Here is a 17,500-nt window from a genome sequence, read left to right on the forward strand (position 1 = left end):
ATAAGTAAAAGACACTTGGTTGCATGCTATGAAAATAGCCGATCAACAAGCTCACAACGTGTCGTGATGCGACTGCGACGCATTTTTGTCGACATTTAGTTGACTAAAACTAAATGAAAACTATTCAAAACACTATGACTAAAACTAAAATCTAAGTAAAAAACAACACATCTGTCACTGTCTGTCTCTCTCTCTCTCTCCCTTCCTCCTTGAGGGATGATGAGGATTCATCCCTTTGCACTGGGCCACGCCGCCACGGGGGGAGAAGTTCTTAAAAGGAACCCTGCAGGGTGATAAGACTTGTATGGCTTAAAAAAAACATTATATTTGCCCTCTATAACTAATTTTTTAAATGTAAAACACATCTTCTTCACTTTAAAAATAGTTAATATTTTAATGCTATAAGGCGGGCACTATTTTGCAGTGTCTGGCGCATGCATGACGTCACTCGACATGACGTCAGCATAGCGATAGCGTGTCTGTCTGTTCAGCCTTTAGGTTAGCGTTTGAGTGGTTTTGGTCGAGCGCAGACAGAGTTTAATTGCTGCTGCATGGTGGTGGACTACGACAAGACTGAGCTTGGTGCTGCTGGTGGGTGGTGGACACTGGACAGTGAGTGAGAACCGGGAAGACACCGGCTGGTTGACCAGCAGTAGTATAGGCTACCAGCCAGGAGCCTGAGGGTTGACCAGTAGTAGTAGGCTACCAGCCAGGAGCCTGCTGGTTGACCAGTAGTAGTAGGCTACCAGCCAGGAGCCTGCTGGTTGACCAGTAGTAGTAGGCTACCAGCCAGGAGCCTGCTGGTTGACCAGTAGTAGTAGGCTACCAGCCAGGAGCCTGCTGGTTGACCAGTAGTAGTAGGCTACCAGCCAGGAGCCTGAGGCTGCCTGAGGGTTGACCAGTAGTATAGGCTACCAGCCAGGAGCCTGAGGGTTGACCAGTAGTAGTAGGCTACCAGCCAGGAGCCTGCTGGTTGACCAGTAGTAGTATAGGCTACCAGCCAGGAGCCTCAAACAGAAAAGCAACTCAATACTTCCTGAGGTTAATGTGAGCACCACAACAATGTGTTTTGTTGTGGTGCTCACATTAACTCAATTCTTTGCTTCTGGGGGGGTGTCCCTGGAACAACATATTTTCAAATGGGGGTCAGCGGCCAACTACATATATTTTTTGGGGTCCTTGACATGAAATAGTTTGAGAACCACTGACATTGAAACATGATGTGGTTTTTCCAGAAAACTGTCATGATTGAGAAGACATTTTGTATAGTAGAATCTGGTCTCAGTTCTAAAGTGCTTAAACCTCAGGGGGGAAAAATACTGATTAGTCAGACATGGGTTTTTTTTCTTTTTCGCTTTGCCACTAGCCTGCTATAGGATTGTGTTAAATGCTTTGCTGCTCACAGAGCCATGACGACTATATTTATTTATATTGAGATGTTTCCACTCTTAAACGAGGGCGATATGGAAGGTCAACGGTGTCCCACTGGGAGAGCCACGTCAGTGAACGCACTAGTGTTCAAGGACAACCAATCGATTAGTCGGATAATAACGAGCGTGCCGTTGTGGGCGTGCATGTGTGGGCGCGTGTGTGTATGAGTGTGTGTGGGTGTACGTGTGTGTGCGTGTGCGGTGGGGGTTGTATCCATCATAACTTTTTTAAAGAAACAATCAAAGCATAACGAGTGCCAATCACCCTCTGACAGGGCTGTGTATTAAGATGATCACAAAATGTCATCATCGTCCAACTCGGCACACCTGTGTGTATTGCTTGATCTCCACGCAGGTGTGTGGATCGGTGAGTTATTTTGAAGTGTTGAAGTCGATCCATCACACACACACACACACACACACACAACTCCACAGCGCCGTTGTACTTTTAGATCCATTACGGCGAGGTTCCGTGACCCCAGAGGTCACAGAGTTGGGTTTTTATTTTTTGTAAAGAGTTTGGTCAAGTGATTGATTGGCTTCCCGGTTACGCCTGACTGTGCTTCTGAAAGCCTGCCGGGGAAACAAAAACAAAGACAAACACACACTTGCGTCTCTCTCTTTTCACTGCATGGGCAGTTAAGTTTCCTCCTCCATCCCCCCCTTCCCTCCCACCCCCTCTTCATCTTTCCTGATGTTGTGGGTGTTGTTTGGAGAGAAAGAAGAAAAATTGGCCCCTTCTTCCTCCTTGTCTGGCTGTTTTGCTGGGAAAGTGTCCCCGATGGAGGAGTTGAAGGAGAAATAACAAAACAAGTGAGGGAATGCAGAGAGTTGAAGATAAGAGCACTGGAGCTTGACGGGCTGTGGGCCCCAAAAGCTAACATTCAAACTTCCAACATGACACCTGAAACCCCCGTGACCCCCATGTCCCCCCTCCCTCCCTCTCTCCTTCCCTTCCTATATACATGAACTCCTACATGACACCTGAAACCCCCATGACCCCCATGCCCCCCCCCCCCCTCCTACCCTCCCTTCCTACATGTCCTTCCGAGCGCAGCCCACTCTACCACTCTCACCTCAGGATGCCCCCGGGGGTGACTCTAAAGCAGTGTTTGATTTTGACAGCAAATTCTTTATTTTTTAGTTTTTTTTGTTTGCATTTAGTTTTAGTCACATTTCAGTCGACTAAATCTGCAGTCGCTGTAGTCACAAGCTCACAACGCGCCACGCTGCGTCGCGTGGTGAGCTTGTAGATCTGATATTTTCAGCTTGGTGTAATATGACTTACTTGCCCTGATGAAGACTCTTTTTGAGTCGAAACATGTTGGCTTATTTTAACTTTTCTAAGTAAAGTACATTTATTTTTATCCACCCTCTCCTCATTCTTTTTACATTTTGAGTGCCCTGATCGCAGCCTTTTCTGTAGTATTCCAGTCCCACTGATCCTTTAAGCACTACTTTACATTATTCGTTTTTTGCACCTGGTTGATTTTCTTTTTGTCGTAAAATTACTTATACTGGATCTCTTGTCCACTAGTCCCTTCCAACGCGACGCATTGAGAGCTTGTAGATCAGCTATTTTAGGGGTGCAACCCTGCACTCTTTATCTACTGGAGATGCAAAATGTAAATTAGTTCAGGAGGCTTCGGGAAAAAAACAATTCTCCTGAATGCTGCCTTCCGGTATGACATACAATAGAAAGGAGAGGAGGGCATTTGCATTTCTTTCACCATAGTACTGTAAATGCTGCATCCGTGGTCTGGAGAGGGCAGTTGTTTTACAGACGGGTAAAAGGGCAGGGGCTGAAGCCCCCTTAATTGACGTCTATCTGTGCACGTCCCTGCTGTCCTTCATGAGCTCTGGCTGCATACATGCATCTCTATCCAAAATGGTCGTCTCAGGTTAGGCCCGGAGGCTAGTAATTAAGTGTAATCGAGTACCACCCAAATAGAACCTGACCCCGTCCCCGATCAGATTCCGATTGATTTCCACTCAGACGTTTCACCTTGAGGGCATTCGTCTCATTTGTTACGGGAACAACCGTGTCGTTATCTCGCCATCGTTTTTAATTCAATAATTGAAGGCGATGCGATTGTAAGCCATGAGCTCCTTAATGAGGCCGCGGGTCGCCTGGTGCATACGAGCTATGCTAACGTAGCGCCGCGCCGCACCTCGTGGCGTGGCCGTTTAGCAAGCGGCAAATCGGCGACGCGTAAATAAGCGAGGCGTTGCGCGGCTATTTAGGCAGCTGCTATGCGCGGGTCTCTGATGGTGGTGGCGGTATCGCAGGTCACTGTACGGCTGGCCATTAAAAATGAATCATGGGGCTTCGTAATTACAGACTGCCACTTCTGGCAATCATCACCACACTTATGTGTAATTCTCAAGTATCTCTCTCTCTCCGTGCCTCTTTCTTTGGCTAGTTCTCTCTCCCCCTACTCACCCCCAACTCCTTTATCCTTACCTCCATCACTCTCTCACACATACCTCCTTCTCTTCCAGACCTTTTAAAATGCTTTCTTTCTTTCTTTTCTTCTCTTTGCTTGGCTGCAATAAGACACAGGCCCCGTAGTCTTAATGTTTGCGGACGGACAATTTTCCCGTCACAGTTTCCCGGTATAGTGGGGGGGGGGCAGTGGCGTCCGACACAGGTGAAATGCCGCTTTCCAGCTGAAATTACACACATGGCCGTGTTTGCTGCCCCTCCCCTCCCCTCCCCTCCTCCACCTCAGACCCAGCATCCGTCCATACATTCTGCTTTTCTTCTCCCATCTATACGAACGAGGGAGAAAGTGGGTCTAATTGCAAATGTAGTCATCCAGAGAGAGAGAGAGAGAGAGAGAGAGAGTTGGGCTCAAAACAAAACTCCTATTCATGGACGAATAAACAAGCTTCGAAACACATTGCGCCGAGACATTGCTTTAGATCATGCCTGGGCAACCATGGCAGCCCTCAACTTCATTTAACTATCAGAATAGTGATATATTATTGATTTCAGCTGTTATACAATTCCAATCATGGAAACATGACCCGCTTTAATTACTTCAGTCTATCTTAGTAGCTTAATGACTATAGTATATGCTATTAAAATGTTATTGTCTTTTTGTGTGTTTGGATTTAGTCTGTTAAGTAAGTTGACGTAACTATAACTAAGTGCATTTGAAATTAAATAAAAAGGTTACATTTCAAGATTCCAATTCAAAATGACAAAAGAATGTTCAGGATTTGATTTAAAATATAGCAAAAATAGCCGATCTACAAGCTCAAAACGTGTAGCATTGCGACGCATTTTGAGCTTGTATATCGGCCCTCTGGAACGAATGTGGGAATATAGTGGCCTTCTCCATTGTCAAAGTTGCTCATCCCTGCTATAGATCTTGCTATTTGTTATAGAATGTTCTGCCAAGAGTAGTATACCGTTATAGGGTTTGGATCACAAAGTCTGGCTTGAGTGAACCAAGCAGTCCTGACTCCTGACAGGCCCCTGGACGCATTCAACTTCAACTTCAAAGTACTTTATTTTTCCTTTCGGAAACTTCTCTTGTGAGGTGAGATAACAAGAAATCACAATGTATCACAAAAATGCTATAAAAAGGATAGTGAGACATTTGAAAAAAGAAAAGAAAAAAGGCCTACTACTTAGAAGACCACTTCACCACTTTTCAACCTATCTTCATATAATAGGTCCTCACTAATAACCATGATAAAATGGCACCATTTTTCCAACTCGGTCTGTGTCTCATACTGTATATAGGAGGGCTGTGGGCATTTCAGAAACCCGTCCACCAGTGACTTCATCGTTAGGCAGAGTTTACTATAGTCCATCAGGTGGGGAGGGAGGGGTCTGTTGTTAGATAGTCGACGGGGGGGTTGGGCAGTCAGTAAGGAGGTGGGGAGGGGAGGGGGGGGGGGGGGGGGTTTCAGAGGAAATGAAAGAACCAAAACCCAAGGGGTGGCACATTATTGACGCTGCAGTGACGCCCGTTCTGTTGTGGTTGGCCGCAGGCTGGACGTGAACAGGCGTAGCAGCAGCGCCATGTGTTTTCCCTTCAGCGTCCAGGAAATAGGCAAACGTTTGGGGGCTTATTATATACTCAGACGCCGCTCCCCGCTAAACCCCCGTGACTCATTTAGGCCTGTTCGTTTATGCCTCGGCCCGACGTGGAGGCCTTTATCTCACCCCCATATATATATATATATATATATATATATATATATATATATATATATATATATAGCTGTCCACAGTGTGCTTTCCGTCACGGACGGGGGCCTATAGAAGTTAAGGTAGAGGGCCCAACATGCATGGTATGGGACCTGCATCTGGTAGACATCAAGCTGAGTCTGAACGCTACCATGTAATGAAAACCACACAGGAGTGAAGCATGATGATGGCGAAGCTGTCGGGACAGCTATAGGTCACATGCACAGGGGGAAGGGGGGGGGGGGTCAGAGATATGTGTGTGCATGTGCGTGCGTGTGCACGCTAACGCTGCGATGATTGGCAGCTCGGGGGACTGGCGGGGGCAGGGGGGTCAGGAAGGGGCAGCAGATGAGGCCATTACCTGGTCAGGGTTAATGAAAGTGTCGGGGCTCTGGGAACCCACCGTCGACAGGCCCCGTCCCACTGAGGAAAGGTCGCCACCCCCCCACCTTCCCCTATGTGTCACCATGCAGAGGAGTGGGTGTGGCTGTCAGTCACATCGTGTATACCGTGTCTCATTAATGCTAACGGTGTCTGTTGGGATAGCCCCAAGGTCCAATACTATAACCTCCACGCTGTGTGTGTGTGTGTGTGTGTGCATGTGTGTGTGCATGTGTGTGTGCATGTGTGCGTGTGTGCGTGTGTGTGTGTGCGCGCATATGCATGCATGTGAACTTGTTTTACTATACTTGAGGGCCTATAATGCTCCCTCAAGTATAGTAGAATGTCAGAAACAGACCATTTTAATGGGTCCTCACGAGGGAAATTGTTGTTTTATGCAATTGCTAACGCAATAGGCTACTTGCGTTAGAGTAAGGGTTAGGGATGGAGTTCTGCCAGAAAATATGTTATCCACAGATGTATATTAGATTTTTTTCAGCTTTAGGGTTAGGATATTAAAAAAATGACAAAGAATTGTTAAAATGGCAATCCTAAAATCGCCGTTATAAAACGTCGATATCCTCACTAATATAGCAATCCAAACCTGTGTGTGTGTGTGTGTCTGTGTGTGTGTGTGTGTGTGTGTGTGTGTGTGTGTGTGTGTGTGTGTAAGGCAATCATGTGTCAGACGGAATTGTGGTCAGTTTTGGCCGTCGGTTGGGCCACGGCGGTTGGTTTGACAGCTCTGACAGGTCAGACAGGTTTCTTCGCACACTGAAAAGTCGGGCCATGATCTTCACGTGTGGTATGCAACACAAATAATATTTTCTCAGAAAATATGAGCGTTGAGGAGAAGGGGGGGGGGGAAAGAAAGAGGAACAATTTGGCATAGAACAATGTCTTTTTTAATTTATCCTGCTCAAAAGACACAGAAAGGGAAGGGAGCGGAGGTCACTCTGCAGACTGGTGCCGGCATCTATAAACCGAGAGCCCCCCGCGGCCATCTCTGCCTGAACTCCATTTCTGGTCTGCAAACAAATTAGCTTTTTTTTCCCCCCACACCTCTTTCTTCCTTTATTTCCATCTATCTGCTTCTCCCTGCAGTGTGGGGGAAAAAACGGGGAATGCAGGTGAACAGAATCTATTTGTTCATTTGTGACTTTTTCCTTTTTTCTTTCTCTTTCTCTCCCGGCTTTTCTCCGCTCTCTCCCAAACTCAATTTCCCTTCAGTGTACGAGCGCTCGAGTGTTGCTTTTCTTCTCAACGCTTCTTACCAGCAATTCATTAGGCAGCAGTCAAGGAGTCAAGAAGCATATAGAGGCCCTGGTTTGTGCCTCGCCGTACGCTGCCGCTCCGCGCGCCCAAAACAGTCAATTCACATGAAGCTCACATGGTGTCCCTGCACGCGCCACACGCTGGGAGCTTGTGAACTGCCTCATTTTTTGTTATTCATTTCTTTGGTGCTGTGCTGTACAACAAAGCCCAAATTAGACACTTACACCTCAACCAGCCATCGTAATTTGTATCGCTTTATTTTACACACACACACACACACGTGTTATTAGCTTTGGGGGTTGCAAACAATCACCACATCAAACAATTGAGACTCAACAAACAAACCAACATACTCCCCCCCAACCCCCCCAAACACACACACACACACAAATAAATGAATAAGATTGTTTTGATATTCAAACAACTACTTCAAGTGTTATTCCGCTGATAGAAACGGTTCCCCTGCTAGGCCCCCCGTTTTAATTATGCAACAAATGTTTGACTATCCAAGTGAAATTCATATGAATATTTATGTCAATTCATTTGTTGAGTGTTGATTGTAATTACATGGAAACATGATTTATTGCCAAGATTGCTGCGTTAGCCAGGCAGCCAACCAGAGAGAGAGGAACCCAGGGTGGGAAATAAATAAATGCTAATTTCGGCGCACAGTGAGAAGGACCGTTTTTTCTCTTTTCCTCTTTCTCCTCCCAGTGTCTTGTCAAAAGGAGAATCTGGCAGAGATTCAGAGGCACTGCAGCACCACACAATAACCAAGAGGCTAAGATGACCTGTCACCCACTTGCTCGGGATGTCATGTGTGCGTGCGTGTTTGTGTGAGGGTTTTTTTTAATTCTTTTTTTTGTCACTTTTTAGTGTCGAAGTGTCCTTGAGCAAGACTGTGAACCCCTAATTGCTCCCGATGTGCTGGTCGGTGCCTTGCATGGTTTCCGCCGCCATCGGTGTAAGAATGTGTGTGTGAATGGGTGAATGTAATGCACAATATATGTAAAGCGCCTTGGATAAAGAAGCTATATAAATGCACCATTTACCATTTAAGACACGCATGCGGCAAAAGACCGTTGGGATCAGGAGTGGAACCCGTGGCTCAGCAGCCTATAGGTGCCCAGACTGTTGAGCTAACCGTCCAGGTTGTGTGTGTGTTTTAGAGATGGAGAGATATCCCTCTGCGTGTTGCGGTGTGTTGCTCACGTCCGCATATGCGTATATACGCCTCCGATAATCTTCTTGGACCTGTCGGTCACACGTGTCAGAGTGAACTAAGACATTCATGCAAAGTTGAAATATGGACATTCACATGTGAGGGTTTCTGCCCCGACACAGCAGCCATGACCTTAAAGCTGGAACTCTACTGTAACTATACTGTTGATGGCAGTGTACATTTGAGTCTGTCGTACAGAGAGAGAGTCAAGAAAACAGAGTTCTTGAGTAATGGGCCTGTTGTGTTCCGTTGAATACCGTATTCCCCATGATCGACGGAGGTGACACGCAAGATGGAAGGGGGGAGAGAGAGAGAGAGAGAGAGAGAGAGAGAGAGAGAGAGAGAGAGAGAGAGAGAGAGAGAGAGGGAGGGAGGAAGAACAAAGTGGAGGCCTTGTGAAGATGTCCGGCGAGGAGCACATTCAGAGAAACGACGTGACGCGCGGCAGAGAGAGAGAGGGGGGGGGGGGGGCTGATGGGGGTGTGTGGGCGCCGTGGCTGTGCGTGTTTGTATCTAATTAATGAACACCATTAGCTATTCGTTATGCCATTTATTCTGGTAATGACTGAGCACGGTCTTTTCATTCCTCGCGCCACATACTTCCTCCTCCTCCTCGTCATCCTCCTCTTCCCCCGTTGTCTCTCTCTGTACCATTACCTTTCTGCGGCTTGGCCACGCAGCCAGGATGGAGAGAGGGAGGGAGGGAGGGGGGGAGGGAGGGGAGGGGGAGAGGGAGTGAAAATAGACAGTAAAGGAGACAAGGACGGAGAGTGGAAACCATCCTTTCCAACGTGGAAGGCAAGGCGAGGATGAGGCTGTAGATTAGAACGAGGGAGACCTTACAGTATACCTTTAATGACATGCTCTGTCACTGCTTAACTCAGCCCCGCTGGTCAATAACACCTTGGCAAGCAGGAACCAATTGCTTAACGAGGAAAACCATGCGCGTGCATACGGCGCAGTGTATCCACGAGCGTGCATGCATGCATGTCCTTTTTGTCCTGCGTGCGCACGTGCGTGCATGTGACGTGCGTGCATTGGCTCACGTGGGTGTTTGCGTCTCAGTAAGTACGGTATAGATACGGCCTGCGTGTGTCTGCGCACGCGGCACGCGTGTCAGGTGCGTTTGTGTGTATATATACCTGTGTTGATTTAGTCGACTAATGCTATGACGAAAAATGTCTGTCGCCTGCCTTTTCTCACTGACGAAAACGAAATGAAAACTAAGCTATGATGACTAAAACTGAGACTAAAAATATTGTCAATTTCGTCATCTAGTATGAGTAAAAGACACAAGACATTTTACACTTGGTTGCATGCTGAAAATAGCCGATCTACAAGCTCACAACGTGTCGCAGCGTGACTCGTTGTGAGCTTGTAGATCGGCTATTTTCAGCCAGTGTAAAATCAGGCATCAAGGCACCGCCAAAATAATCTTCAGTCGACAAAATCAACTGTAGATTTAGTCGACTATAAATGTAGTTGATTTAGTCTCACGTGAGTGTTCGGTTCGCGCCTCAGTACAGTACAGTGTATATAATGCCCGTGCGTGCGTGCACGCGTGGCGTGCCTGTCCTCGGGCATGCGCGCCCAGCTGGTGGCGCCCCCCCCCCCCCCCCCCCCCCCTTCCTTCCCGTGCTCTGTCATGGCCTCCCACCGGGACACGCAGCTCCGTCACCTTGTCCTCTTTCATCAGTGTGACACAGGTAAACAGGTGGCCATGGAGGACGTGTCGTATAGCGCCCAGGATTACATTAGATAATTGACACTTTGGTGGAAAGAATGGGTTGCAAAATCGTGGCATAATAAAATCACACCCGTGAGAAATGAGGGGCGCTCCATCTTTAGACCCATTATTGACCTTATATATATATATACCGACCTTGAAACATAAGTTATGCCACCAATAATAGTGGTCCCTTATTGGCCCGAAGGTTTCCACCGACATACCGACAGCCGGTTTGCTCAGACCAATTGTCCATTCATTGTCCATGGCATTTTATGTTTGTGTTCAGACAGAATCTACACAATAGCTGCTTATACACTGCGCAAAAAGCTTGGAATACGTGTGTATATTACAGGAAACTCCCGTTAAACTTTCCAAAAACTCCCGTAAACTCCCGAATTGTACCATCACACCTGTATATTACTGTATATATCTATATGCCTGCTAAATTTGCGGTTTACGGGGAAAATGCAGTTCCCGTAATTGTCCGTTAACTCTATAGCGCCCCTCAATAAATATAGAGGAAAAAATACAAATAAACTGCTCCAGCAGAAGAGCTCTATTAGCCAAAACACACACACACACACACGTGAGTATAGGAAGGAACGTCCCCGTCTTGATTAGTTAAGTGAGTGACCCCGGACCTTCCCCCGTTTTGGTTCTGTCTCTTGTATAGCCGTTCCGCCGGGTGACCTTCTCGGTGGTGAGCCAGCCCCAGGACCCCCACAACCAGCAGGGATCGCTGCAGAGCTGCTACGACAGCGGCCTGGACGAGTCGGAGACGCCCAGCAGCAAGAGCTCGTCGGGGGGACCCCGGCTGGGCGCGCTGCCCCTGCCCGAGGACAGCTACGAGAGGACTACGCCGGATGGCAGTGTCGGTGAGGCAGAGCACATGGAAAATGGTAGGGGCTTAAAGAAAGAAAAAACAGATTATATAAGCTAATTTAATCATGATAACACATATACCGCAGACAGCACACAACGCGGGAAACGCAAGGGAAGCACACACAGTTACACACACGCTGCGATCCTCAGTGCTAATTTAAATACGTTAATTTCCACTCCAGCTGACTGAGGATTTTTACAGTGCACGGCACACATACATGCAGTCACACTCGCTCACACACACACGCACACACACGCACCACACACACGCACCACACACACGCGTGCAGTCGGCATCAGAAACTGCCGACTGTATCCAAGGTAGTGAAGCACATCGGAGCATAGATAGTGACTAATCTATTGCACACAAACTATACTTTTTTATTTTGTTCATGCATTGTTAATTTCAGATTTAGGGGTAGGTAGTATAGGCTTTAGTCGATGCGTATAGTTGGTTTGAAAGCAGTCCTCCGTGGTGGAGTCGGGGCCCATATATACTGTATAGCCGAGAACGTTTCTCTTTTTTAATTTGCCGGGGCGTTGAGTGGGATTTGATTAAAACGGCCGCTGAGGAGATACGGTACACGTGCTCCAGGGCTTGAATGGTGATGACGAGGCTTGTGGGATTGATTGAAAGTCTCCGGGTTTGGTTTGAAAGACCTGGGGTAATTTCATCAAAGCTTTTAAGAGAGAGACGGAGAGAGTGTGTGTTGCAGGCAGCTCCGCTTCAGACCAAGGCCCTTTAAATTATTTCTTTTTTGGTCTGTGCTCGCTGCATAGTATAATTCCAACCGCTTTGCGATTGTCAATGAATTTCATTTTCAACTTAGAGATCTCTCAACGGCGGCCGGCCGCGCATTGATCTCTCTATGTTCGTTTGAATCCTCTAAATGAATTTAAGGGTGCAAAAATGAGGGTGTGAGTGTCGTGCGTGCGTGCGTGCGTGCATACTTGCGTGCATACTTGCGTGCGTGCGTGAGCTCTTGATCTGGCCCAGATACAGTAGCTGCTGCACTGATTTGCAATGAGGAGCTGGCTTGAGGGCTCCTACAGCCGTTTTATTTCCTTCTAATCAGAGGACTGTAGGTTGAATTGATGTTCTGTAGGTGGTAATGCAATAGGCGGTCCGCCCTGAGGGGCACACCGGGCCAGGAGAAAAGCCCATTGTTATGTCGGTCTCTAGGTAGCTTTCATATACCGCTATAGCCTTGCATGTGCTAGTTTCCAAGGCCACAGAAACACAAGCATTCACGTTTGACTTGGTGTGTGTGTGTGTGTGTGTGTGTGTGTGTGTGTGCGCGTGCAGTTATATTTCTACATGGGTTTGTGTCTGTGGGCGTGCACTATGAGGGTAATGGCCCTACTCATAACCTCGTAGACTAAGACGTGTGCTTAACAAGCGCTAGCTGTCTACAGTCTGCTAAGCCTGAGTGCCGCGGCTTCCCCAGGGTGGCTTAGGATAAGAACATTCAAAATGGATTCGAGTGGCGCAACAAGGGCGGTGAGTCCTCATTCACAAAAAAACAATATCCACACGCATGTCTTTGTGTTTGGAAACACGGGGTGGTGGAAACGCACAGAGAGGAGAGATAAATCGCAGCGGTATATTTGCCAATGATTTCACGTTATTGTACATGAAAGCGAGGGCGAGTTATATTAGCCAAATGAGGCTTACCGAATTAATGGATGAAAGGGGTCTCCTTAAACGGTTCACAATGACCCCCTGGTGGGCAGGAACTGGGATGAATCGGACAGATGTGAGGGCCCAAATGGGCTATATACACAGGTGCCCCCAACCTTGGTCTCTTTTGCTGTTTTAGTTGGCATGTGGCACTTAAAGGGACCCTTTTTTAATTTATTTTTTAATGACGTTTAGAAGATGTAATATGTGGTTTTAGATATTTTAGATTTTAGCAGTGAGCCCAGTGTCTCTGATGTCATGGACACTGCATGTCTCTGGGCACGTCATTCCTGTTGTTCTGTGTGTGTGTGTGTGGAGATGGGCAGTATTTTTTAAATACATACAATTTGAAATACTTTTTTTGTATTTCAAACGCAAGAAAATACGCATTTTCTGTATTTTCAAATACAGAAAATACGTATTTTAAATACATGTATTTCAAATACTGCCTGTGTGTGTGTGTGTGTGTGTGTGTGTGAGGTGCAGCTCCCTGCATCCATTAGTATCATACATGAACCCTACTGTATCCTCTCTAGAGCTGCTGTTTTCGCACACAGATTTGGTGTTGAGGGCAGTATTGTTTTTGGCAGCAAATTTTTATTTTAGTTTTGGTCATAGTCTCTTGAATAGTTTTAATTACATTTTAGTCACATTTTACTCACCTGGAATGTTTTAGTGTCTAGTTTTAGTCGACTAAATATCGACTAAATATCACAAGATTTTAGTCGACAAAATCTACCGTTGATTTAGTCGACTGGAATGTTTTTTGGCGGGCCTTGATGCCGTCATAATGGCTAATTCTATACTTGCTGAGTCTACAATCTACACAAGCTCGTAGATCGGCTATTTTCAGCATGCAACCAAGTTTAAAATTAATTATACTGGATCTCTTGTCCACTAGTCCCTTCCTAACATTTTTGTCTACTTTTTGTTAGTTTAGTAGTCATCATAGTGGAGTTTCCCTTTAGTTTCCATTTAGTTTTCGTCAGTGAAAAAAGGTAGTCGACGGACATTCTTCGCCATCGTATTAGTCGACGAAATCAACACTGGTTGAGGGTAAAAAAGGAGCGGACCTCGTACCCCTGGTCACCTAAATATATTTATGTGGGTAAGACCGGTTCTTTACTTTACAGGCCAAATTAGCCCCAATTAAAGTCTCATTTCAGTTTTCTCTGTGCTTAGAGTAATTGGACTGAGCCAATCGATAGCAGACAGCGTGATTAGATCAAAAACTGTGATCAGCTTATCTGTCGAACCCGCCGCCGAAATTAAACGCAAAGCCGACACAACTGGCAAAAATAAGTGTCTTCTTTTGTGCTGTTATACACAGACATATTCTGTGTGTTTTTGACGGGCTCCGGATCGATGCTTGGGAGACATTTTATACAAACATGTTGTGAGTACATTTGCTTCCAGAATGGGGGGGGGGGGGGCTGTGTTGTTGAAGGAAGACGGTCAAGGTCAATCCATGAATCAGCCTCTTGTCTGAAGAGAAGCAAACCGACTGCTGCCGCACACTATCTGTAGAACGATCAGTTGATTTGGCTTGTGTAAGAGCGCGCGTGCGTGTGTGCGTGTGTGTGTGTGTGTGTTTGCGTGTGCGTGATGGAGTGTGCTGTTTCGTCTGCATCAGGTGAGGGTTGTAGGATACATCACGCAGATATAGATATTTCTATTCTTGTTGTTGTTGTGGTCTTATCAGATCCACACCTCACCCGATGAATCAAGAATTCTCCTTTTTGCTCGGCATCGGTTGTGATGTTCAAAGCTTGTTTATTTTTATGCCACGTGATTTCCGTCGGACCCCCGGCCCGCCCTCAGGAGCCATGGGGAGATATCCATCTACGGGGACACCCCAAAGGGTCCTTTTGGGGGTTCCCGGGGGTCCCTATATATAGCGAAAGTAGTTTATTTACTGGGCCTCTATCACAATATATATATATATATATATTTTTTTTTAAATATGTTCATTGGTAGAAAACAGTTGAACATACAGTTTGAACATACCATTATTTTTTTTTACTTTCTTTCCCTCAGCCCATCCCTCCCCCCACTGTTATCGTTATATCACAATAATTTTAACCATTTATACATTGGCTATTAAAATAATATCAGATATATTATATATATTTTTAAACATTTAAAAAATATCGAAAATGTTTGGAACATTCTGAACAATTTAGAATTCTTTAATTGTAACCAATGTTAAAATAAAAATTTAACCAACTAACCAATTGTAACCAACTAACACAGTGTGTGTGTCCAACACAGACACACACACTAACACAGCACACACACTAACACACACTAACACAGCACACACACACTAACACAGCACACACACACACTAACACAGCACACACACACACTAACACAGCACACACACACACTAACACAGCACACACACACACTAACACAGAACAACAATTTCCACCCAAGGACGTGCCGACACCGGCCCGGGCCCCCCCCTTTCTTTTTTATTGTTATTGATGAATGTATCTCAGTGGTTTGCGTTGTGGTTACATCAGGTTTGATTGCTATTGATTGGTGACATCAATCATGGCCTTGTGTGGATAAAGAACGCTGTCCCTTTGGAGTCTCACGTTTAACACTGTGGATGTGTGTGTGTGTGTGTGTGTGTGTGTGTGTGTGTGTGTGTGTGTGTGTGTGTGTGTGTGTGTGTGTGTGTGTGTGTGTGTGTGTGTGTGTGTGTGTGTGTGTGTGTGTGTGTGTGTGTGTGTGTGTGTGTGTGTGTGTGTGTGTGTGTGTGTGTGTGATGCGTCTATACTAGGACAGTGGGGCCACCTGCATTTTCAGATTTGTTTATTTAAAAAAAAAAGGATTGCGTTCTTGGATTTTGGATCAATGGAAATAATGTTTAGCCTATACTTTAAGTTCCTACTGTAATATCTGTATCACAATGGAAAGTCATTTTACAGGGTAAAAAACAGAGAGCTCCGGTCCACAGAGAGCGATATCATGCATGGCAGATGAAGGCCTCCTATTCCCTTCCATGCATGGAGCGCCACGGGAGCATGGTGAACTTTACCCAAACCACACGCGTACCGTGAGGTTAGAAGTTTGCAGTTTCTTCTTCTTGGCAGACTCTCCCATGGAGAGTGAAGGAAGGGCCGAGTCCTTCACGAGTCCACATGCAGTGCACAGTATATCCCATTTAGACCTGAGGCTTCTTTCTAAGTTTTCTTAGCTTTCTCAGTTTTCTGAAAAAGCTATGTTTCTATCTCAGTGGTTCTCAAACTTTTCCATGTCAAGGACCCCCAAAAGTAGGCCTATATATGTATACTGGGCGCCGACCCGCATCTGAAAATATGTTGTTCCAGGGACGCCCCCCAGAAGCAAAGATTTGAGTTCAAAACGTTCGCTCTGAAAGAATATATATTCAAAGATTTGCACCACATTTTCACGATTAAAAAAAAATAGCAGATTGTGCCGCACTATGAGCTTGGATATCTGCTATTTCTCAATAGCTAAAGTATAACATAAAACACCAAAAGGGTTTCGCGTCCTCAATAGGATATACAATATAGCGAAGCAAAGCCCTGGCATCTGTTGCATCACCGTGTTTGTGGAATAGATTGCGTACATAGCGCGCCCCGCTCCCCTCCTTTCGGCACGGCGGGTTGAAATGTGTTTGCTTTCGTTGCCTCTCGACGTACAGCTGGGAATCTCACTTCATTCCCCCTCATTAGAGTTTCCATAAACAGCGATGGAAGAATGTATACCGCTATACTTAACACCTGATTAAAATGCTATATACGCGGGATAGTTTGAGAGCCAGAGAGAGGCGCTGCATGCGTTGTCAGAGGGTTCAAAGAATTCCACTCCCACTATCGATCTCCCAACATCGCCGAAGGGGTGGAAAGTTTTCATCTTTTTACCATGTCAGGCCGAGCTGTATACGCCTTTTGAATAGCACGCATGGGCTCTCCCGGTTGGCGTTTTGCATCCGCGCGGCGCGAGTTGTTTGCACGTTAGGACCTAACCTAAGCGTGGTGTGGTGCGGGGGCACCCACCCTGCAGCGCCTGAAGGGATGTAATATCATTCCTCCGATAGTTCACTCTAACTTTAACCACACGCTGCGCTCACAGGGGTCACGGCCGTCGCCGTAGTTTTCCTATTGCGTGGACATGCAGTGAGTCATTAGAGATGCTACGGTGGTGTGTGTATGGTTGCATATCTGTACGTAACACACGCACAAACAACACGTTGACTTTGACCCTGTCTTTTCTCTCAGGCCTGAAATCAGCAGATACTGTAGAGGCAGCTGTGGAGCTATTAACATGCTGCTTGAGGCTGGGAGCACGCACAGGGCTAAGCGGCTTGTTAATGTTGCAGTATATATGGATCATCACATACTGGATTTCATATCATTATTATGAAATACGTATTATGTATAATGCACTTGTTGTTTAAACATACAATTTATTTAAAAAAAATCTCCCTTCTTAAACAAAATATTGCAGATCTCCAAGGTAGGCCTATATACTGCATTCTGACGAGCTTTAATGTAGATCAACCTGTTTTCAATGATGCGTTGTATACGCCAAACAGTATATAATATACTATAGGGATAAAGGGGTTAACATTTTGCTAGTATAAAAACAATACGTATATAAATACATTTTGCAGGCTATATAGTAATAATAATCTGTAATCCGGTACAGTATAAATAAC

The 17,500-nt window shown here is 45.9% G+C and overlaps 1 protein-coding gene across 1 annotated transcript in view; it reads left to right on the plus strand.

The window, feature by feature from the left end:
* The window catches only part of pcdh7b (protocadherin 7b), a gene marked incomplete at its 5' end in the record, with an annotated part of 157,028 nt that overhangs the window by 65,201 nt on the left and 74,327 nt on the right, over positions 1-17,500 (plus strand). Inside the window, 2 exon segments of the mRNA XM_080792747.1 lie at positions 10,915-11,043; positions 11,045-11,140. Of these exon segments, the coding sequence (XP_080648873.1) occupies positions 10,915-11,043; positions 11,045-11,140 (225 nt within the window).

This window comes from Protomyctophum bolini, assembly GCF_963924005.1.
Source record: "Protomyctophum bolini genome assembly, chromosome: 20".
NCBI classification, from domain to species: domain Eukaryota; kingdom Metazoa; phylum Chordata; class Actinopteri; order Myctophiformes; family Myctophidae; genus Protomyctophum; species Protomyctophum bolini.